This window comes from Cetorhinus maximus, chromosome 3 (assembly GCF_964194155.1).
Source record: "Cetorhinus maximus chromosome 3, sCetMax3.hap1.1, whole genome shotgun sequence".
Classification (NCBI taxonomy): Eukaryota; Metazoa; Chordata; class Chondrichthyes; order Lamniformes; family Cetorhinidae; genus Cetorhinus; species Cetorhinus maximus.
In genome coordinates this window covers 90,973,986-90,999,518 of record NC_135881.1, presented here as the reverse complement: position 1 = coordinate 90,999,518, position 25,533 = coordinate 90,973,986, and the positions used below count along the sequence as shown (strand labels likewise).

The following is a 25,533-nucleotide window of genomic DNA, read 5'->3' as shown; positions in this document are numbered from 1 at the left end:
CAAGAGCCATGTAACCTCTCACAAATAGCATTAAATGTCCAATTATTAAATAAACAAAACAGTAGATGCAAGGTGTAAATTATTTTAGATATGAGTACTTCAGCAATGTTCACATTTTTAAAATGCCTTCTTTTTTCTACATGCTCTTGGTGGTGCACCCAACACAAAAGGTTTAAAGATCACGTCAAATGAAACTGTGTATGCACATCAGACGACTTCACAATTTAAGGAAGATAAGTATGTGTGCACGTGATGATGTCGCCCACACAATTGGAATTATGCATGTGCAAAAATTTGGGTGATTTGCATATGCTAACTTGGTGGGGTGCAGCACGCATTTTGATGGTGTCACCTAACTGGAACTGTTCATGCCTAAATCATGCGAAATTTAGCTAATGCTCATGCGCAAAACATGTTTCTGGTTTACTGGCAAGGACATACTGCATTAATACTGAGGTGATTTTGGGGGGTTTTGCACATCTCTATTTTGGATGGAAACTGGAGTACTTTAGACTAACTTCTGGTAAATAAATAGCATATGCACCTTACCCATTGTGTGTACATCATTTTGTTTGCTCACATTTGCCACATTTCACCCTTGCATTAATATTTCCATGTAATATGGGGTTGCAGCTCTTTACCATTCATCCCATTATGACTTTTATACTAGAGAACAAGACTTGTCTTAAAAGGCTTCCATAGAAAATACCACTTCAACAGTAGTTAGTGTTATTAAAAGATTCTTCTTAAACCTTCAGGGCCTTTCATTAAAACCTTCCTCTGAACCCTGAAAAATGGTACGTTACTTCCCAGAGCTTGCCACACTGCATAAGTATCTTCAGTTTTCTTGATCACTTTGGAATTCTAAGATAAAACTAAGGACATGCAGCTGGTGTAACCATTTCAAATGCGAAATGCTTAATGATGCTCTGTTTGGTTTCTGCCAGACTTCATTACAGCCATGGACACTGGCTGAATCGAACATGCACCAACCTACCCCACAAAAGCAGCATGTGAAGTCAACTATTACAGAAAATGGTCAAATGTTTGAAGTAGTCAATAAATTGTTATGAATGAGGAGAGGTGTTGAACAGTTTTCTGATATTTCTTACCTCTTGGCTGACCGCAACAAAATGTATTTTAGAGGAGGAGCATTTTAACCCCTTGAGTGCTATGACCAGAGGGTCCTCCCTTGTGCCGGGCAAGAGATGGCTTCCCTCTAATCCTAGTTTCCCAAACTGACGTGCCCTGGCCTGTCCTTGTAGATTTATAAATTACTTCCAGGTATTTCTCATCACAAGCCAGTTTCTGTCACATGACAACAGTATCACTGTTTTTCCGTTGTCCACACAATGGGTTGATGGCTAAGTGATTTGCCACACAATGGAGGGTGTTCGCTACTTCATCAATATTCCAGCTATGATTAGCCTCTGGAATATCTTTATTTGAAATTTCATTTTCATGGGTCTAGCATTGCCACTTTAAATCTCGTCCATTGAAATGGTGAGGGGTAGTCAATCAGCACCCTGGAAGGCTATTCGTATTTAAGTAACCGACCAAAAAGAGATGTTCAGACATGTCAGTCTCTGTCTGTACAGGAACCACAGAAGAAGTCACCTGACTCTCTGGAGTCCATTTTGTGATGGTATTCCATGTTGCTTTTTAAAAGTAGTGTCCATCTCCCAATAAGCTTTACAGGCATATGACATGACTGTAACAAAATGTACCTACCTCGGCAGCATCCTCTTCAGAGCAGTTCACATTGGCAACTAAATCAACACCAGAATAATTAAAGCCAGAGTTGCCTTCGGGAAGCAATGAAAAACTATCTGGGAATGAAGAGGAATTAGTCTCTCAACAAAAGTGAAGTATACAGAACAGTTGTCCTCACTCTCTGGTATGCTTGAGAGATGCCAGGGTTGTCTTTGGGGAGCTATGAAAAACTGTCTGGGAGTGAAAAGGAATTAGTCTGTCAATAAAAGTGAAGTATACAGAACAGTTGTCCTTCTCACTCTCTGGTATGCTTGTGAGATGTGAACAGTTTATTCCAGGTACACATCAAGCTACACCACTTTCACAAGACCTGCTTGAGGAGACTACTTAAGATTAGATGGCAAGACAAGGTTGCTAATACTGAGAACCTCCCCCTGACCAGCATGCATAGCATCCACACTGCTAAAGAGAGCTCAGATAAGATGGACAGGACATGCTGCTATAATGCCTAAAGAGCACTTGCCAAAAAAGCTCTTATGTGGCAGGCTATATGAAGGGGAACATTCCCATGGAGGCCAGAAAAAGCACTTCAAAGACAGCCAGAATATTTCACTGAAGAGTTTTGACATTGCCCTTGAGACATGGGAGAACCTCACACAGGTTGGTGCAGCCTCAAAGGTGCCCCACTCTTATGAACAGAACAGAGTTGCACTAGCCAGCAGAAACTGTGAACTTCACAAACCCAGAGCTGCAAGCACCTCTTCCACATCAACAATACTTGTTCCCCCAACCCCCTGCAACATGTGACAGATCTTTTTGTGCTCAAACTAGACTGATTAGTCTTCTTTGAACACACTGCGCCTGAAACTTAACTCAATGAATTCTAGTTGGTGTTGTAGTCATCTTCAACTATGAAGGACAAATTGACATACATTAGTAACATCCAGTTAAATGTACAATTTCAACTCTCATATTTATTTGGGAACTTCAGACTCCAGAAGGGTACATGAGTTCAAATCCCAACACGACAGCTGGTGTAATTTAAACTCAATCAGTAAATCTGGAATTAAAAGCTGGTTTCAGTTATGGTGACCAAGCAACCAACCATTGTCGATTGTTGTAAAACCCGTCTGGTTCACTGATATCCTTACCTGGTCTGGCCTACATGTGACTGCAGACCCACAGCAATGTAGTTGACTCTAAACTGCCCTCTGAAATGGTGTGGCAAGTCAGTTCAAGGGCAATTAGGAATGGACAACAAATGCTGGCCTTGCCAGTGATGCCCGCATCCCATCTAGAAGGACAAGGGAGCAGACACATGGCAATGTCACCACCTGCAAGTTCCCCTCCAAGCTACCCACCATCCTGACTTGGAAATATATCGCCGTTCCTTCACTGTTGCCGGGTCAACATTCTGGAACTCCCTCCCCAACAGCACTGTGGGTGTACCTACACCACATGGACTGCAGCGATTCAAGGAGGCAGCTCACCACCACCTTCTCAAAGGCAATTAGGGATGGACAATAAATGCGGGCCTAGCCAGCAACACCCACATCCCGTGAATGAATAAAAAAAGATTAATTAAAAGACTGAATTGGTACAGAAACAGACTAAATAGATCAATAGTAATATTAGCATATTGCAATTTTTTGTAATCCCTTTGAATGGCAGTGAGCAAGGCAATCCTTTACCCTCTCCATTATTACGACACAACCGATGGTAAAGGCTAAAGGTTCAAATCCCAGAGGGAAACTTGAAACAATTATCATAACCCATTTTTGCAATTTGTATGCAGGTTTTGAATTCAGTAGTAATACCAAGAGATCCAGGTCGCAAGAGGTTTTTTATAAAACTAAGTTATATAAAACTAAATTAAACATTTATTAATAAAAGAAAGATTGTAAGCACGTACATATGTCTACAAAATTACTACAATAATAACTACAAAATCCCTTAATTAACCTGACTCTCAGTTAAACTTCAGGTAAGGCAACAGATTAAAATAGGCCCCTGACAAAGAACACCCTGGGCAGTCACATTCAAAATGAGTTTCTTTCAGCTCTGGGTCCTTGCAGACAGAGTTGAGGTTTATAGGCTGGAGGTTTTAGATCTTAGAATCCCTCCTCCTTTCCAACAGCCTTCTCTTTCTTTACACATAATTTCTTCTTTGACTAAAAATACTCATTGTCACGAGGTTTTTTTTTAAACTTTAAATCTTCTAACAATAAAACCTTTTCATAATACCAACTTTACTACTACTAAAAAAATAAACACATTGTTTCTGAGCTTCACCTGGTTAGGTGTAATATTTCAGCTGCTCTTTTGAATTGTCTATTAAAAAATGCAAATTTCCCCCTTTGCACCTTACCTTCTACTTCCCTATGTTTATCTAATTACCATTTCAAACCTACCTCACTTCTATTCATCAAAGCCTCTAGGCCAGCTGGCTTTACAGAATCACAGAAAATCACAGTGCAGAAGAGGCCCTTCGGCCCATTGAGTCTGCACCGACATGTGAGAAACACCTGACCTACCTACCTACCTTATCCCATTTACCAGCACTTGGCCCATAGCCTTGAATGTTATGACGTGCCAAGTGCTCATCCAGGTACTTTTTAAAGGATGTGAGGCAACCCGCCTCCACCACTCTCCCAGGCAGCACATTCCAAACCATCACCACCCTCTGGGTAAAAAAGTTTTTCCTCACATCCTCCCTAAACCTCCTGCCCCTCACCTTGAATTTATGTCCCCTTGTGACTGACCCTTCAACTAAGGGGAACAGCTGCTCCCTATCCACCCTGTCCATGCCCCTCATAATCTTGTACACCTCAATCATGTCACCCCTAAGTCGTCTCTGCTCCAACGAAAACAACCCAAGTCTATCCAACCTCTCTTCATAACTTAAATGTTTCATCCCAGGCAACATCCTGGTGAATCTCCTCTGCATACCCTCCAGTGCAATCACATCCTTCCTATAATGTGGCCGACCAGAACTGCACACAGAACTCCAGCTGTGGCCTCACCAAGGTTCTATACATCTCCAACATGACCTCCCTACTTTTGTAATCTACGCCTCGATTGACAAGTGTCCCATATGCCTTTTTTACCACCCCACTAACATGCCCCTCTGTCTTCAGAGATCTATGGACATACGCGCCAAGGTCCCTTTGTTCCTCAGAACTTCCTAGTGTCATGCCGTTCATTGAATACTTCCTTGTCAAATTACTCCTTCCAAAGTGTATCACCTCACACTTTTAAGGGTTAAATTCCATCTGCCATTTATCTGCCCATTTGACCATCCCATCTATATCTTCCTGTAGTCCAAGACACTAAACCTCATTGTTAATCACCCGGCCAATCTTTGTGTCCTCCACAAACTTACTAATCCTACCCCCACATAGTCCTCTATGTCGTTTATATAAATGACAAATAATAGGGGACCCAGCACAGATCCGTGTGGTACACCACTGGACACTGGCTTCCAGTCACTAAAGCATCCTTCTGTCATCACCCCCCGTCTCCTACAACTAAGCCAATTTTGAATCCACCTTATCAAATTATCCTGTATCCCATGTGCATTTGCCTTCTTTATAAGTCTCCCATGTGGGACCTTGTCAAAGGCTTTGCTGAAATCCATATAAACTACATCAACTGCACTACCCCCATCTACACACCTGGTCAACTCCTCAAAAAATTCAATCAAATTTGTTAGGCATGACCTCCCTCTGACAAAAACACGCTGACTATCCCTGATCAAACCTTGCCTCTCCAAGTGGAGATATATTCTCTCCTTCAGAATTTTCTCCAATAGTTTCCCTACCACTGACGTGAGACTCACTGGCCTGTAGTTCGCTGGCTTATCTCTACAACCCTTCTTAAATAAAGGAACCTGTTCTCCAGTCCTCTGGCACCTCCCGCATGGCCAGAGAGGAATTAAAAATTTGGGTCAGAGCCCCTGCGATCTCCTCCCTTAGCAGTCTGGGACACAAATCATCCAAACCTGGAGATCTGTCCACTTTTAAGCCTGCCAATACCTCCAATACTTTGTCACTCCCTATATCAATTTGCTCAAGAACCTCGCAGTCTCTCTCCCCGAGTTTGATACCTTCATCCTCATTCTCTTGGGTGAAGACGGATGTGAAGTATTCATTCAACACTCTAGCGATGTCCTCTGGCTCCACCCATAGATTGGCCCCTTGGTCCCTTATGGGCCCTACTCTTTCCCTGGTTATCCTCTTCCCATTGATATTCTTATAGAATATCTTGGGATTTTCCCTACTTTTACCAGCCAGAGCTTTCTCATATCCCCTCTTTGCTCTCCTAATTGCTTTCTTAAGCTCCACCCTGCACTTTCTGTACTCCACTAATGCCTCTGTTGATTTGCTTCCCTTGTACCTGCTAAAAGCCTCTCTTTTCCTTCTCATCGCAACCTGAATATCTCTAGTCATCCATGGTTCTCTGGGCTTGTTACTCCTTCCTATCACCCTAGAGGGAACATGTTGAGCTGTACCCTCCCCATTTTCTTTTTGAACGCCCCCTACTGCTCCTCTGTAGATTTCCCCACAAGCAGCTGTTCCCAGTCTACCTTGGCCATATTCTGCCTTATTTTACTAAAATCCACTCTCCCCCAATCCAAAACATTTTTTTGCAACTTGTCTGTTTCTTTGTCCATAACAAACTTAAACTGTACCATATTGTGGTCGCTATCACTAAAATGCTCCCCCACCACCACCTCAGCCACCTGTCAGGATTCATTCCCCAGAATTAGGTCCAGCAATGCACCGTCCCTTGTTGGCCCTTTACATATTGACCTAAAAAGTTCTCCTGTGCACATGTCAAGAAATCCACTCCATCCAAGCCCTTAACACTATGTCTATCCCAATTAATGTTGGGAAAGTTGAATTTAATCCAATTAAGACACACACACAGGCATCACTAAGCTCCATTTTAAAATAATTTCCAATAACATTATAGACATTATTATATCTCCTCGACGCCCATACCTATTCATTTATTTTTAGGTTCTACAATGAGTGTGAGGAGCTTACCTATTCCTTTATTATGATTGAGACCAGCCATATAGCTACCTTTGCTGCCTCTCTATTCCCATTGCCCACCAAGACAAGCCTTATGCTGGCTCTTCATTGTCAAAGCCATGAACCCACCTCTCACTCTAGCTTCTCATCAATCTCCACACATGTCCCGCAGGGATGTCTTGCCATTAGACCTAACCCCATCTTTTTTGGAACTTCCTGTTTGAAGCTGTCCAATCACCTTTCTGCTCAATATTGTACCAAAATGGCCCAAGTCAGTACCACAAATGACAAGCTCTGTGAATGTGATAATGACCATGGTGACGCATTTTCCCTCCTTGTCCTCAAATTTGCAGATTGTGACTCAGGTGACCACACCATTGTTCACCAATTCTTTTCTTCCGATTTTCAGCTGAGTGGAGATTTGAGGAAATTACCCTAATCTCATGGCCAATATCTATACTATAACTAACATCAATAAAACTGAGCATCATCTCATTGTACCACCTTTCCTACTTTACAACAGTGACTATGCTTCAAAAAGTGCTTCATTGGCCATGAAGCAGTTTGTAACTTCCTGAAATATTAAACAGCATTAAATGTAAGTTCTTATCATTCTTTCTGAATTGTTCTATTAATCTTGCTTTTCCTTTTGACAAGGTAGCTTACCCGGTCAAGAAGGCTCAACAGGGTGAATGCTGAGAGGGTGTTTCCCTTCATGGGGGAATCTTGAACTAGGGGACACAGCTTCCAAATAAGGGGTTTTCCATTTGAGATAGAAATGAGGAGGAATTTCTTCTCTGAAAGTGTCATTAATCTTTGGAATTCTCTACCCCAGAAGGCAGTGGAGGCTGGGTCATTGAACATATTCAAGGCTGAGTTAAGACAGATTTTTGATCTACAAGGGGGTCAAGGATTATGGGGACAAGCAGGAAAGTGGTGTTGAGGCCTGTTGTGATATGGCATGTGGTATTTGCCAGGCTGACCAAATCCCAAAGGGAAACTTGGCCAAGCTATCATTGCAATGATTTTGCAATTTGTATTTATTACGAGAAGGTATGTACACTGAAGTCAGAAGTAGAGTCCACTATCACCTTTGGAGATTTTAAAGGTTAAATTAAAACATTTATTAACAAAAGAAAACAAAAAATTAAACACACAAGATTACAGTTGCACAGTTAAATTCAGTTTTATAACAGTTCCCAAAAGATTTCTACTTAACTAGACTGCCAAATACACACCCCTTTCAGGCAACAGTCCAAATTGATTCTTAATCTACCAAACACCCAGCAAAATACCACAAGCACCCACTGTTGCTATAAGGGAGGTATTTCACAGCTTCTCTCTTCCTCTCACTCGACAATGGAATTCCAAGGCTTTTAACAAAACCTTGCTCTCTGGAAGAAGCAAACACTCCTCTTGGGTGACTAAAGGCTGCTTCTTCACAGGTCAATTTTACACAGTCCATCTTTCATGGCCACTCACCTACAGCTTTCAATCTTTCCTTAAATGTATTTTCTCCCTTTTGAACCGTAAATCCCATTGTTTCAACCTTTCTTTGGAATTTACTTTCCTTATAATATAAAAATCTTTTATGCTGTTCTTATGGCCAGCACTTTTGGGAAAAATAAACTTAATAACTTTGCCTTATTTATCTTGCCAGTTGTAAAACATCCTTTGAAAATCAAACAACCTCTCAACTTATCTACAACTGCAAATGTTAGCTCTAACCTATTCACTTGTCTCACTTAGTTCGTCCATTTCCATTTCAAAATGCCTGCTTTTTCACTTAATCCTTTGATGATTCAAACCTTGCAGTCTGACTGCAACACCCCCCTCCACCCCACCCACCCACCTCCCCCCCCCCACACACCCCACCATATATGACAAGCTCTCCCTCAGTTCTGCCAGGAGACAAAGGGGTTCAGTGGTGAAATGGTAGTGTATCATAAGCATTATGCAAAATTGTTAATTACTTCTGAAAATATCAGAAAGCACTTAAGAGGGTTAAATAGGATAGCCCTTGAACACAGGTTAGGGGAATCACAATGTGCGCCTAACTCATACTTGTTGATTGCAACTGAGAATAGCTGATTAATAATGTTAGATGTTTCCTCAGAAGTCACCCAATTAGTTTTCATATGTACGCTAACGCCACCCAGCTCTACCTCATCACCAACTCTTCTGACTCATCCACTGTTGTTAAATTATCAGACTGCTTTTCCGACATCCGGAGCTGGATTAGCAGAAATTTCTGTGAATTAAATATTGGGAAGACTGAAACCATCGTTTTCTGTCCCCACTCCAAACTCTGTTCCCTAGCTACCGATTCCATTCCTCTTTCTGGCAACAGCCTAAGATTAAGCTAGTCTGTTCACAACCTTGATATCACAGCTGACCCTGGAGATGAGCTCCCACCTCATATTCATGCCATCACCAAGGAGGCCTATTTTCACCTCCATAACACATCCGACTTTGCCCCACCTCAACTCATCTGCTGTTGAAATCCTCATTCATGCCTTTGCTGTTAACCAGATCCATGTGGTTAGTGAAGTTAAAACCAACACACAGCTGCTTTCTTTGCTGGAGAGAGCTTATTAAGTTAGTTCGCAATCAACACTACTCCAGCCCCCAGTGTCCCAGCTATTCCCATTTATAACGTTCCTGTGCAGTTCCGAACTGGGGAGCTTTCACGTGTGAAGCGAACCCGATTACTACTACACCACAAAAACATTCGATAGGTATACACATACTCATCACCTGTTCAACAGTGTCATTGCCATTAAACCTCAACAATGTCATTGCCATTAAACCTCAACAATGTCATTGCCATTAAACCTCAACAATGTAATTAATATGACATTGACATTTGTTATCTCCATACTTGACTATTCCAATGTACTCCTGGCTGGTCTCCCACATTTTACTCTCCATAAGCTGGCGGTCATCCAAAACTCTGATACCTGTGTTTTAGTTTGCACCAAGTGCTGTTTACCTATTACCCCTGTGCTCGCTGATTTACATTTACTCCCAGTCAAGCAATGTCTTGATCTAAAATTCTCATCCTTGTTTTCAAATCTTTCCACGGCCTCACCCCTCCCATCTATTTAATCTCCTCCAGCCTCATAACCCTCCATGATACATGTATCCCTCTAATTCTGGTCTCTTGTGCATCCCTGACTTAAATCAATCCATCATTGGTAGTAGCACCTTCAGTTGCCTAGGCCCCAAGCTCTGGAATACCCTGCCTATACCTCTCTGCCTCATTTTCCTCCCTTAAGAAACTCCTTAAAAGCCCACCTATTTGACCAAACTGATTTAATATCTCCTTGCATGGCTCGGAATCATACTTTGTTTCAGAATACTCCTGCGAAGTGCCTTGGGACATTTAATTATGTTAAAGGCACTATATAAATAAAAGTTGTTTTGTTTTTGAAATACCCAATGCTTTCAGTGACAGTGTGTGAAAGAAAGTCTCCCAGGGTAATCAACAGCTAGTGGACTGTTTGTTTTAAAATAAACCATTATATTTGCACCAACAAACTGAAAATATGCTTTTTTAGCAATAAATTTGTATTATAATTAACAGCATGAAGAATTGATTTTTGTCTTTAAGGCTATACTGATAAACTGCAATTATGAGTATTAGATATTGAAGTCCATTATTGACTAATTATCAAAACAGCTGATGCATTTAATTAGATTATTGGGAAGTGGGACTGGTTGTGGGTAGGTAATGGAAAGCACAGAAAATATGTTAACAGGCAGGAGTTAGACCACCGAGCATGCTCTGGCTGGTTGCCAAAACAGTGAGTGGAAATAGCCAGGAGGGAGGTGAAGTTGTGATGCAGAGTTGGATATAAAACATGCTATCTTACAAAGAAGCATAGGAGTAATCAAACAACCTAGGCATGGAGTGTACAAGCATACTTAAGAAAAAGGCAACAATTCTTCAGGGAGTCCGACCTGCATGTCCTCCTGATAGAGATATCCAGAAGTACCAAACATTCACCCAGCATGTGGTACATACTTTGTGGCGGCGGGGGGGAAAAGGTGATCTACACAGTGAGTGTCACTTCTTTGATCGCTAGGATTACGTTGTAGTACAGAAAAAAAGTTCAATAGCTCTAGATCTTATTCATATGCTTCACAGGAGTGTACCAATATTTATATGCAAAATTTAGAGAGGTTACATTTCTCAGGGGTAATTTTGCTCATGAATCACCATATTCTAAAGATGCATGATTTGTATGGCAATGACTTTCGAGGCAGTATAAAAAGTACAACAGAAAACAGGTTATTAAAGGTGATTTTTGAAAAAAGTTTCTGTTAGATAACATTGCAAAGTTTCTGTACTAGTTTACAACACAGTAGCTTGTTAGGCCACTTCAGTGGTCATTAAAGTCAACCACATAACGTGGGACTAGAATCTTATATAGGCCTGGACTGGGAGGCGTGGTATGTAAACCATTTGGTTTCAATAGGTTTTGTAATCATTTTTTTCTGTGTGTCAGTTCACAAATTACCAGATATATAGAATTCAATTTTACAACTTGCCACGAAGGGATCTGAATTTACAACTTGCTCAGTCCAATAGCAGAGACCCTACAATACTGTGCCTACCAGCATGGCAGTACATCATTACAGAGGTTGTAATGGTGAAAGAGAAAGACAAACCATCACTTTCTCAAGGCACCTGTTATGATAGGCCAATATCTGCAAACTTGTCAGCGTTGCCCATATTCCATAAAAAAATTAGTGGAGTCCATAAGCAATGTGTGTTAAGTCAAAGGTATAGCAGAACATTACAATTAAGGGTAGGGTATTTTCTTTTGCTTTGTATTTGTTGAATCATGCTCTTTATCATTTTGCTACATATTTTGTTTTATTTTGTTCTATAAGATTAGTATACATATAATTAAATACACTTTGACTTTGAATTATTGCAATAGGGAAATAAAACCAAAGCAAGTGAAATTTAGCCTCATCATGCTAAACATTGTTGGTGAACTGCTACCATATGTGACATAAAGCCTGTTTGCCTCACCAAGGATATTTTGTTTCAACTGCTGTCAAATAAGATTTAAACACTAGAATCCATGCACTGGAAACATCTTGTCTGTTCACTTCCTTTCCAAACTTTTACCCTTGATATTTTTAGGAATCTTTGACAGCTACTTCCCTTACTATATGGAAATGTTATCTTACCTCTTTCACTGGCGTCATCCACCAGGATAATCTCCTCTAATAAATGCCGCGGCGACCGGTTTATCACACTGTGCACAGTGCGTAACAGAGTGCTCCACGCTTCATTGTGAAAAACTATCACCACACTTGTCTTTGGCAGGCCATCAGGATATACTTTTGTTTTACATCTAAAAAGGAAACAGACAAACATAGGGTAATGTGCAAACAAAGTGCTTTTTACATACTATCTTTTACATAAACCTCTCCTAGACACATCAGCTTCTGACGAATGGCTGAATGGCAGAAATGTCCAGTAAGCAAAAATGTACATGTGCAGTTTCAGATGCACAAGGTGAGCTCAAATTACATTGTGTACAAATTATACTATAAAAATTGTTGAAACAGACTGGGATCAAAAATAAAAATGAAGTCAAGCAGACAAGAAAAATATACAGTAAATATGCCAGTATAGCAACACCGCTGCAGGAAATCATTTTCAAGTAGTGAACATCGGTTTCACAATTCATGAATGATTTTTTAAAAAGTACTATAATTCCTGTCTTTAAATAATAACTGGATACTATTACAAGATAAGCATACATGTGGCCTTTATTAGAAAAAAAAGCAATGTCATTTGCTAGAATATGGATTACCATCGTTCTGAACAAAACAAAGTCAAATCCTCGGTGATTTTGTGGAAGAAAATAATACTTGACCCATTTATAAACGTATCTTATCACATTACTGAAATATTTCAAAATGTTCAGTGAAAAACCTTTTTTTAAAAAAGTGTGGGGTAACAGTTAAAAATGTAAACTGTAATGTACATAAAACATGGAGGTGGGGGTTGGAAAAAAAATTCAGTCCAAGAACATCCATTCCACAAATAACACATAATTCACCTCATCATAGTCTGTCCCAAATTCATGTAACTTCTAAATGAAGTTCTCCCTCATTCCAAAGTTAAGTCAAGCAAAACTCCACAACTGTCCATTTAATCTAGCATTTGTTATGACCAGGTGAGAAGAGGTGAACTGGCTCCCCTCTATTCAACCTCCATGGTTGGTCACAACAAAGGTTTAAGTTTCTTTTTTTGTGAGGATATGTATTTTCTGAATCCAAATGTATTTAACTATTGAACCTGTAAGCAATAAGGAGCCAATCAAACAAGGTTTTCTTTAGTCAAAATTTATTAACCACGAAGTGCAAAGGAAAAAAATAAAAACACAACATCACACACACACTCAAAGGTATCAGAAATAAGGGAAGTTAGAGTCCAATAAAAAGTTAAAGAATATATACGGTTAAGTATCCTTTGATTGTCCTTGAGGTGTAGATGTTTAAACATTACAGCCAGTTTGGTTTAGCTGGTTTCGTGGATATGGTCAGATGTAGAAGACGCTGCAATTGTTCCAAGATCGCAGTTCGCTGGTGGACTTCTAGTAATATTGGCTTCTGATCCAGGTAATATGCTTGTTCCAAAAGAGAGTGAGTGAGAGAGAGACCAGCTTTCAGCCTATTTCCTCTACTAAAAACTTTCTTGCAGTGGCTGCAGCCGGGCATGAAATACTTCACCCATTGTGTATTTCCAAGGGGTTTTGGCTGGATCTATCTGTGGCAGCCATTGTTTCAATATCCAACACTTGGCATTTTAATGTCTCTTCCTTAGACAGTGACGAGTTTCAATGGGTCTCTGAATTATAGGAAATGTCTCTCTCTTCACAATCCCCTGACAGTGATTTGTTTGTTTTTCACCTTAACTCTGGAAGGTGGCCTTGCATTTTTAAACTCTGTCTCATTTCAAATTGCAAAATTTCCAGTCAGTTGAAAGTTGAAAAATCATATTTTCATAGCCTCGTGACACATTTCATATTATTCATTCTAGACCAAGTGTCTTCCTTGATCACAAGAACACTGTTGCAACATTTTAATATCTCTGCGCTTATTCTTTTAACTCATCACTGGGAAAAGGGAGCATGCAACAACTTGTAACTCAGAACATACTGCTTATTTTACACATGGTTTTTAATGTCCCCCTTCAATAACATTTAAGTTGGATGCAGTTAACAAAACAACATGAAATTTCCTCCAGTAAAAGTAGCCTCAAAAATAAAACAAGCTGGAAATATCCAAAGCAAAAAAAACAGTCAAATAGAAAGTGCACACTTGTATTCACAATTTGTTTCTCAAAATAGGTATTTAAAAAGGTCTCAGATTAATCTCAAGAAACTCAAAACAATGTATTGCTTTTGAATAACTTGATTCAGTTTAGGTGAGTACTTGTATGGCAATACTTGTACATGTCAATATATTCCAGCAGCCATTTTCCTTGCTGTTTTGTAAATATGCAAATGATTGCAATGTAATTCTTGTAGCATTCCATTTGAGGATCTGCAGAATTGTTCATTTTCTTGAATGATTAGCTTATAATACTTGACTGTATCTAGTAATTGATTCACCTAAATTAATGCACAACACTTCTGTTAGGCAGCTACAATTTCTGAAACTGAAGTTCCTATTCTTGTGTGCAAACTAGGGCAATTTTCACAAATGACTTCAGATGTAAACCATTCATCTTTGAAGATATTACAAAGCACCATTATGTTGAACTTGGGCCAATTTACATGATGATAATTTTAAATGGTCACTGTTCAGATACAGGGCTTGGAAGCTTATAGGTCAGGAATTGCAGATTACAGAAGGGAATTTCAGGAACATGCAGCCTACATTTCAAGTTTTAAAGATATTGGCTAAGGTCTTCTGGTCAGTGGCGAGACTGAGGCCTATTCTGCTGACCGTGATTTAAATTGTAGCCTTACCTTTTTGCATTGGAGCTTTAGGAACCTGTTTATCTGGCTGCAAGGGCACAGCCATCACCAAAGAGAGCCACAAAGGGTACTGGTGAGGTGCAGAAACGCTGAGGCCATGTCCCTTTTGATGTCAGCAGTGGATGGAATGGCCCTTGAGGTCCAGCAGCCTTGCAGTGTTGTAATGAGTGTTTTTTTAAAGTCCCTAAGCACTTTTTAAAACTGATTTTAATTTTTAAAAGACCTTTAATTGTTTCATTGTTTTGGGTTTGCATAACCTTTAATGTAATGAAAGTGAATGTGGGAAAGTCTTGAAATAAATGCAACAAGTACTTACAATTAAATAAATGGTAAAGTGCAGTTTATAATATTGTAAGTGCAGATTAGTAAACTAAATAACAATTTCTATTTTTTTTAAAAACACTTTTAAATGGGGGTTTGGGGTGAGTGGGGTTGGAGGGGGTAATTGTTCTGCAAGTTTGCTTTTAAATATATTTTGTATAAGAAAAAGGCATTCCTGAAACAGCTTCCACTGTAGGGGGGTTTGTCCTCTACAATGACAGTCTGGCAGCGGCGATTACTTTTTCTTTATAAGCTTTGAAAATTTCTTCATTGGGTGCTTCCACCCTCTTCTTTCCTTACTTATATCGACAGCCCCCACCTATGGTGGTGGGACTGCTGATCTTTCAGTACCAGAGGGCCTCCTATTGGTGCTTCAACCCATTCTCGTGAAGTTTGCCACTATCCTCCTCAAGGTTCATAATACTCCCAAGCTTTGTGTCACCTGCAAATTTTGAAGTTGTGCCTTGTACTCCCAAATCTAGGTCATTAATATATATCAAGAAAAACAGAGGTCCTAACACCAACCCCTGGGAACCCCACTATAAAGCCCACTCTCTGGCCTTAATTGGATGGAACTCCTGGAGGCAGCCATTCAATTGGCCAGCTTTTCGAATATCACCCTCGTGTTTAATTACCTGGGTTGAGTTTTTTGATGAGGTAACAGGGAAGGTTGTTGAGGGTAATGCAGTTGATGTGTAGTACATGGACTTCCAAAGGCATAAGTGCCACATAAGAGGTTTGTCAACAAAGTTAGAGCTCTTGGAATAAAAGGGACAGTAGTGGCTGGGATGTAGAATTTGCTGAATGATAGGGAACAGAGTATTGCGAATTGTCATTTTTCAGACTGTAGGAAAGCTTTACAATGGCTTTCCCAAGGGTTGGTGTTAGGACCCCTATTTTTCTTTATATATAAATAATAACTTAGACTTGGGAGTACAGGGCACAACTTCAAAATTTGTAGATGACACAAAACTTGGAAATATTATGAACCTTGAGGAGGATAGTGGTAAACTTCAAGAGGATGTAGACAGGATAGTGGAATGGGCAAACAAGTGGTAGATGAAATTTAATGCAGAAAAGTGTGAAATGACTCATTTTGTCAGAAGAACAAGGACAGGCAATATGAAATAAAAGATACTAATCTAAAGGGAGTGGAGGAGCAGAGGGACCTCATTGATCATAGCATATCCCATTAATAAGGCATATGGGATCCTGGGCTTCGGAAATACAGGCATTGAGCACAAATACAAGGATGTCATGATAAACCTGTATAAAACACTGGTTTGGCCTGAATTGGTGTAGTGTGTCCAGTTCTGGACATCACACTTTAGGAAAGATGTCAGGACAACAGAGAGGGTGCAGAGAAAATTCACGAGAATGGTCCCAGGGATGAGGAACAACAGCTACAAGAATAGACTGGAGAAGCTGAGGCTGTTCTCCTTGGAGAAGAGACGATTAAGAGGACATTTCATAGAAGTATTCAAAATCATGGGAGGTCTGGACAAAGTAAATCAGGAGGAAGTGTTCCCTTTGGCGGAAGGATCCAGAACTAAAGGACAATGATTTAAGGTGATTGGCAAAAGCAACAGCAACGACATCATGAAAAACTTTTTATATGCAAATGGTTAAGATCTGGAATGCACAGTATAAGAGTGTGGTGGAGGCAAATTCAATTGAAGCCTTTGAAAGAGAATTTGTTAATTGGGCAAAAAAAATTCATATGGTACAGGGACTAGATTAATTGCTTTTGCAGAGAGCAAGCACAAATGTGATGGGCTGAATAGCCTCCTTCTCTGCTGTAACCATTCTATGATTCAAATCGAGGACTCTCATGGAGACTCTGATGGAGTATGAAACAAAGACAATGTTACACTGGAAACTTCATTCTTTTACTATATAGAATGAATCTAAGGTGGTTTTCCTGTTTGAGATGCTTCATGGACCAGACTAAATCAAGGACAGGAGCGTTTATTATCATCAAGCTTCTCTGCATAAAAATATTTACAAAAGATTTTTGATTACAGAAACTGAAATCTGCAAATATACATGGTATTTAGTAAAATATATTGTGACATCCCACAAAAATAATGATGCCCCTCTAGAGTCAATATCTTTTGCAAAATCCCCAAGGTTCCATCTCAAGCTCATTTGATCAAACACATTGATTACAGCAATTTTACAGCAACTATAGGTATGGCTTCTTCATTCTTTCAAAAAAAAAAGACTCCGTATTCAATTAGCAATAATTCATCCCAAGGAAAATACCTGAAGCTATAGCCATTCTAAGATAATCAATCCCTACATGGTCAAACACTCTTCCATCACTCTGTGGTTTAGAATGTCTCATTTTACACCTTCTTAGTTCTTTGACAAAACAAGGCAGCAATGAACCACCCCCCTCCCCCAAGTCATAGGGTGAGCACTGAAACACTATATAGATCTATCAAGTCAGAAAGTAAAAGTAAAAGGGCAGATGAGAGTGAGTTTTAAACTTTCTAATAAATGAAGATCATATCTTTCAGCATCTAACATTCTTGCTTATTTCAAAAACCTCTGCAAGTAAATGCAATGAAACGTTTGACTATCCACCATAATGGAGGGAATACTCTGGCAGATAACAAGGTCAACAGTGGAGCTGTCCACTGACAATTGCAATGTTCAGCTCCATTCACATTCCTTAAATAATGGAATATTACCAGCCTCCAGTAGGGCCTGGATAACATCCAGGCTTGGGCTGATAAGTGCTATGTGGTATTTGTGCCATATAATTGGCAGATAATGATCATCTTGAGCAAAAAAAAAGCTTAGGCATTCTTCCTTAACCTTAAACAATACCACCATGACACAGGTCCTCAACATCAACATTTTAGGGACCAGCATTGACACAAATCTTAACGGGACCTGCCACACCAATGCCAAGTATTTGTTGACAAGTGGCTTAACTCCTAACCCTTCTCCACCATTAAATGTTCAAGTCAGAATTGTGGCGGAATACTCACCACTCACCTGGATGGTTGCAACTGCAATAACACTCATATTTTGTCACCATCCAAAAACAAAACATTCACCATACAGCACTCCGTACTGCACTGAAGTATCAGGCTAGATTAAGTGCTCAATCCTCTGGAGTGGGAATTGAACCCGCAACTTTCTGGTTCAGAGGCAAAAGTGCCACCAATGAACCAAGGCTGACACTAGCAAGAACAGAGCAGTTTGTTTGATTGGTGACTCTGGATTTCAATGTTGAAATGGCAAGCGACAGGGAGGTCGGCTTGCGGACAGACCGAAGGTGTTCTGCAAAGCGGTCACCCAGTCTGCGTTTGGTCTCTCCAATGTAGAGGAAACCGCATCAGGAGCGACGAATGCAGTACATTGGAGAGACCAAACGCAGACTGGGTGACCGCTTTGCAGAACACCTTCGGTCTGTCCGCAAGCATGACCCAGACCTCCCTGTCGCTTGCCATTTCAACACTCCACCCTGCTCTCATGCCCGTCCTTGGCCTGCTGCATTGTTCCAGTGAAGCCCAATGCAAATTGGAGGAACAGCACCTCATCTTCCGACTAGGCACTTTACAGCCTTCCGGACTGAATATTGAGTTCAACAATTTTAGATCGTGAACTCTCTCCTCCATCCCCACCCCCTTTCCGATCCCCCTTTTTTCCAATAATTTATATAGATTTTTCTTTTCCCACCTATTTCCATTATTTTTAAATGTATTTTCATCCATTGTTTTATCTCTACCTTTTAGCCTATTTCGACCCCTTCCCTCCACCCCCACTAGGGCTATCTGTACCTTGCTTGTCCTGCTTTCTACCTTAATTAGCACATTCCTTAGATAATATCACCACCTTCAACACCTTTTTGTCCTTTTGTCTATGACATCTTTTGGCTATCTCCACCTATCACTGGCCCTCTATCCAGCTCTACTCACCCCCCTAAACCAGCTTATATTTCACCTCTTTTCTATTTTTACTTAGTTCTGCTGAAGAGTCATATGGACTCGAAACGTTAACTGTGTTCCCCTCCGCAGATGCTGCCAGACATGCTGAGTTTTTCCAGGTATTTTTATTTTTGTTTTGGATTTCCAGCATCTGCAGTTTTTTGCTTTTATGAAAGTAAGGATGTTATGTTTTAGTTATACAGGGCACTAGTGAAACCACATCTCGAATACTGTATGGAATTTTGGTCTCCTTATTTAAGGAAGGATGTAAATGCATTGAAGGCGGTTCAAAGGAGGTTTACTAGATTGATACCTGGAATGAGCTGGCTGCCTTATGAGGAAAGGTTGGACAGACTGGCTTGTTTCCACTGGAGTTTAGAAGAGGGAGAGGTGACTTGATTGAAGTATATAAGATCCTGAACGGTTTTGTCAAGGTGGATGTGGAAAGGATGTTTCCTCTTGTGAGTGAGTCCAGAACTACGGGGCACTGTTTTAAAATTAGGGCTTGCCCTTTTAGGACAGAGATGAGGAGAATTTTTTTCTCTCAGAGGGTTGTGCGACTTTGGAACTCTCTGCCTCAGAAGGCGGTGGAGGCGGGGTCAAAGAATATTTTTAAGGCAGGAGGATAAATTGTCAGGCAAGGGAATAAAGTTATCAGGGTAGATGGGAATGTTGAATTTGAAACACAATCAGGTCAGCCATGATCTTATTGAATGGCGGAGCAGGCTCAAGGGGCCGAACTGCCTACTCTTGCTCTTATTTCTTATGTTATTATTTCTTCTGTTCTTATGCCACAAAATTTAAAGTCTTTCTTTTCATAATGCAAAAAAGGCTTCAAAGAACATGTTCTTCATTACCACAAGAAACAGGCAAAAAGATAAAAAAATTGAAAAAGTAATCCAAATCGCAATGGATGACAGCCTTAAAACCATAAAATACTTGCGTTATTGTAAAAATCATACATCTACAAATGTCACCAGCAGATAAATGCAAATTACAGATAACAAACTTTGTCAAGTTGTTATGGCAGGTGGATGGTAAATGCTAAGCTGTTCAAATCTCTGAGGGAAACTTGAAGCAGCTGCCACAACTATTTGCAATTTGTAGTTATTTTGAGATGTGGGCTTTGAATTCAGTAAAAAGGCCACTGAGGCTTAGAGGTTTTTTACAGAAATAAATTAAACATTTATTAATAAAAGTAGATTGTAAGACCATACATGTGCCTACAAATTACTGCTAAAATAACTTAGAGTCAGAGAGGTCTACAGCACAGAAAAAGGCCATTCGGCCCATCATGTCTGCACCGGTTAAACAAGTACCTAACTATTCTAATCCCATTTTCAAGCACTAGGCCCATAGCCTTGTATGCCATGGCATAGCAAGTGCACATCCAAATAATTCTTAAATGTTACAAGGGTTTCTGCCTCAACCACCCTTGCAGGCAGTGAGTTCCCTTGCAGCCAGATTCCCACCACCCTCTGGGTGAAAAAATTCTTCCTCACATCCCCTCTAAACCTCTTGCCCCTTACCTTAAATCTATGCCCTCTGGTTATTGATCCCTCCACCACGGGGAAAAGGTCCTTCCTGTCTACCCTATCTATGCCCCTCATAATTTTATACACCTCAATCATGTCCCCCCTCAATCTCCTCTGCTCCATGGAAAATAACCCCAGTCTATTCAATCTCCCCTCATAACTAAAACTCTTCAGCCCAGAGAACATCCTGGTAAATCTCCTCTGCACTCTCTCCAGTGCAATCACATCCTTCCTCTCAAGCGAATTCCAGAACTGCACGCAATACTCTAGTTGTGGCCTAACCAGCATTTTATACAGTTCCAGCATAGCCTCCCTGCTCTTATATTCTATGCCTCAGCTAATAAAGGCAAGTATCCTATATGCCTTCTTAGCCACCTTATCTACCTGTCCTGCTACCTTAAGGGACCAGTGGACATGCACACCAAGGTCCCTCTGATCCTCTGTATTTCCCAGGGTCCTACCATTCATCATGTATTCCTGTACTTTATTTGTCCTGCTCAAGTGCATCACCTCACACTTATCCGGATTAAATCCCATTTGCAACTGATCAGCCCGTCTATATCCTCCTGTAATCTAAGGCTATCCTCCTCATTTACCACCCCAACAATTTTCATGTCATCCACGAACTTACTGATCAGCCCTCCTACATTCAAGTCTAAATCATTTATATATACCACAAACAGCAAGGAACCCAACACTGATCCTTGTGAAACCCCACTGGACACAGGCATCCAGTCACAAAAACAACCCTCAGCCATCGCCCTCTGCTTCCTGCCACTCAGCCAATTCTGGATCCAATTTGCCAAATTGCCTTGGATCCCATGGACTCTTACCTTCGTTATCAGTCTCCCATGTGGGGCCTTATCAAAAGCCTTGCTGAAGTCCAAGTAGACTACGTCAAATGCATTGCCCTCATCTAAACATCTGGTCATCTTTTCGAAAAATTCAATCAAATTGGTCAGACATGACCTCCCCTTAACAAAACCAAAACTGTCCTTGATTAATCCCTGCCTCTCCAAGTGTAGATTAATTCTGTCCCTCAGAATTGCTTCCAATAGTTTGCCCACCAATGAGGTTAGACTTACTGACCTGTAGTTCCCTGGTTTAGCCTTTCCTCCCTTTTTGAATAACGGTACCACATTGGCTGTCCTCCAGTCCACTGGCACCTCTCCTGTGGCCAGAGAGGTATTGAAATTATTGCCAGCACCCCTGCTATCTCCTCCCTTGCCTCACTCAACAGCCTGGGATATATTTCATCCGGGCCTGGAGATTTATCTACTTTTAAGCCTGCCAGACCACTTAGAACCTCCTCCCTTTCTACGCTAATTTCTTTAATTATATCTCAGCCCTTCTGCCTGATTTCCATACCCATGTCATCCCTCTCACTTGTGAACACCAACAAAGTTAGAACCCTACCGACGTCTTCTGGCTCCACACACAAATTACCACTATGGTCCTTCATGAGCCCTACTCTTTCCCTAGTTATCCTCTTACTCTTAATGTACTTGTAAAATAACTTTGGACTTTCCTTTATTTTACCTGCCAATGTTTTTTCATGCCCCCTTTTTACTCTCCTAATTTCCTTTTTAAGTTCCCCCCCTACATATTCTATACTCCTCTAGGGCTTCCACTGTTTTGTGCCCTCGGTATCTGTCATAAGCCTCCCTTTTACTCTTTACCCAATCCTGTATTTTCCTTAACATCTAGGGTTCCCTGGATTTGTTGGTCCCACCCTTACTGGAATATGTTGGCCCTGTACTCTCCCTATTTCTTTCTTGAATGAGTCCCACTGCTCTGACACAGATTTACCTAAAAGTAGATGCTCTCAGTCCACTGTGGCCAAATCATATCTGATCTTGTTAAAATTGGCCTTCCCCCAATTTAGAACTCCGATTTCTAGCCCATCCTTGTCCTTTTCCATAATAACCTTGAATCTAACGGAACTATGATCGCTATCTGCAAAATGCTCCCCCACTGATACCTCTACCACTTGCCCGGCTTCATTCCCTAAAATTAAGCACAGGACCGCCCCCTCTTGTAGGACCTTCTAGATACTGGTTTAAAAAGCTCTCCTGGATGCATTTTCAGAATTCCGCTCCGTTTAAACCTATCACACTATGATTAACCCAGGTAATGTTGGGGAAGTTGAAATCTCCCACTATTACTACCTTATTATTTTTACATTTCTCTGAAATTTGCCAACATATCTGCTCTTCTATTTCTCTCTGACTGTCTGGGGGCCTATGGTACACTTCCAATAATGTAATTGCTCCTTTTTTGTTTTTAAGTTCTACCCATATGACTTCATTTGAGGACCCTTCTAAGATGTCGTCCCTCCTTACTGCTGTAATTGATTCCTTGATCAATATTGTGATACCCCCTCCTCTTTTACCTCCTTCCCTGTCTCGCCTGAAGACCCTATATCCTGAATTATTGAGCTGCCAATCCTGTCCCTCTCTCAACCATGTCTGTGTAACAGCAATGACATCATACTTCCATGTGTTAATTTGTGCCCTCAACTCACCTGCCTTATTCGTCAAATTCCTTGCATTTAAATAAATACCATCCAACTTTGCCAAACTCTCTTGTGTCTTAGCTGGCCTATAGTTTCTAAGCCTTCCAGGCTCACTTGCTCTCTATTCCAATTTTGGCTGTGCATCTCCCCCTGCTGAACCTCCTATTAGGATCCCATCCCCCTGCCAAGTTAATTTAAACCCTCCCCAACAGCACTAGCAAACCTCCCTGCAAGGATGTTGGTCCCATTCCGGTTCAGGTGCGACCCGTCTGCTTTGTACAGGTCCCACCCGCCCCCAGAAACGGTCCCAATGTCCCAGAAATCTAAAGCCCTCCCTCCTGCACCATCTCTCCAGCCACGCATTCATCTGGACTAACCTCCTATTTGTATACTCACTAGCACGTGGCACCAGAGGTAATCCAGAGATTACTACCTTTGAGGTCCTGTTTTTTAATCTGCTTCCTAGTTCCCTAAATTCTGCTTGCAGGACCTCATCCCTCTTTCTACCTATGTCATTGGTATCAATATGTACCACGATCTGTCTGTTTGCCCTCCCCCTTTAGAATGCCTTGCAGCCGTTCAGTGACATCCTTGACCCTGGCACCAGGGAGGCAACATACCATCCTGGAGTCATGTCTATGGCCACATAAACGCCTGTCTGTTCCCCTTGCTATTGAGTCTCCTACCACTATTGCTGTTCCCCTCTTTTTCCTCCCCCACTGTGCAGCTGAGCCACTTACAGTGCTATGAGCGTGGCTGCACTCCCCAGAGAAACCTTCACTCTCACCGTTTTCCAACACAGAAAAACGGTTCTCGAGCGAGATGCACCCTGGGGATTTCCTGACTACCTGCCTGACATCTTTCTTCTGACTGATGGTCATCCATTCCCTCTCTGTCTGCACTTCTATGAGCTGTGGGGTGACCACATCTAAAAACATGCTATCCACGAAACACTCAGCCTCGCGGATGCATCTCAGTGCCTCCAGCTGCCGCTCAAGTTCTGAAACTCGGAGCTCAAGTAGCTGCAGCTGGTGGCACTTCCTGCACACGTGGTCGGTCAGAGCGCAAGGAGCATCCCACATGTTGCAGATGGTACAGAACACGGGACTGAGCTGCCCTGCCATGCCTCTAGTTGAAAAAAACCCCCTCACTTTAAGTTAAGTACAGTAAAAAAAAGTTAAATAATTTACATACTTTAAATAAAAACTAGAACTCTTGCCTTTCCTTAGCTTAATCTATTTTAAACTGGAGAAAGAAGAGAAAAACACTTACCCACTACTTACCAATCAGCTCTCATCTCTGTGCTAACGTCACTTTTTGAAGCTTCCCCGCACTCGCACTGGTTCTGATCTCTCCGCCGTGCTCTCACGCTGTCTTGTGATGTCACTCTTGTTATTTTCAACAAGAACTGACTGCAGGACACTCTTCCCAGACTGCTTCACTGCAATGCTGACTGCAGGACACTCTTCCCAGACTGCTTCACCGCAATGCTGACTGCAGGACACTCATCCCAGATTGCTTCACCGCAATGCTGACTGCAGGACACTCTTCCCAGATTGCTTCACCGCAATGCTGACTGCAGGACACTCTTCCCAGGCTACACTTCTAAGTCCCCTAATTAATCTAACTCCTAGTTGCACCTCCGTTAAGGCAACAGGAAGGACACACAGATTTTAAAAGACCCAGGCAAAGTAACAGGACACACTGAACAGTCAAATTCAAAGTGAGTTTTTCTCAGCTTCGTTTCCTTGTAGACAGCAGCATGAGGCTTAGATGCTGGGGAATTTCACACTTGTGTTAGACCTTAAAATGCCTGCCCTTACACACAGCCTTCTCTCCTTCATATATATTTTCCCCTTTGAATGCAAATTCCCACCGTTTCACTATGTCTCTGGACTTTACCTCTCTAATAATAAAAATCTATCATAGTGTTAATTTTACCAGTAATCTTTGGGAAAAATAAACACAGTTTCTTAACTTTTTCTTCTTAACCCCTTTTAAATTCAAGCTACTCTGGTTTATTTAAAAATGCAAATGTTCCCTTTGCACTTCACATCCTAAAACTTCACCCATGTTTACCTATTTAGCATTTCAAACTTAGCTTCTCTTCTTACATCAAAGCCTTCAGACCAGCTGTCTTTAATTCAAATAAGTCACACGCACACACCCCACTATTGCTCTACTTTACAATAAATTCCAATAAAATTAAAAAAATGATATCTTCCTGACACAAACACATTATTCAAACTTCAATATCATACACACAGCTAGCTATTTTTTAAAAACAGGTGAATAAAATTTTTAGAGTTATCATTTAATCAATGAGAACACAACATTTGTGACTTCACAACTCATGGATTACTTGGTCTAATGCATTTGCTGGATAAATACCGAATCGAACTGGGACCCTGTTGCGTACCTTAACAGCTGATAAACATTTCCATTTTCCCAGCTTCTCAG

At 41.0% G+C, this 25,533-nt stretch overlaps 1 protein-coding gene across 4 annotated transcripts in view; it reads right to left on the bottom strand.

The window, feature by feature from the left end:
* galnt1 (UDP-N-acetyl-alpha-D-galactosamine:polypeptide N-acetylgalactosaminyltransferase 1) overlaps positions 1-25,533 on the bottom strand; it is a 209,668-nt gene that overhangs the window by 66,104 nt on the left and 118,031 nt on the right. For all 4 annotated transcript variants that reach the window (XM_078538667.1, XM_078538668.1, XM_078538666.1 and 1 more), the window contains one exon: positions 11,955-12,121. In XM_078538667.1, coding sequence (XP_078394793.1) covers positions 11,955-12,121 — 167 coding nt within the window. The remainder of the gene's footprint in view (positions 1-11,954; positions 12,122-25,533) is intronic.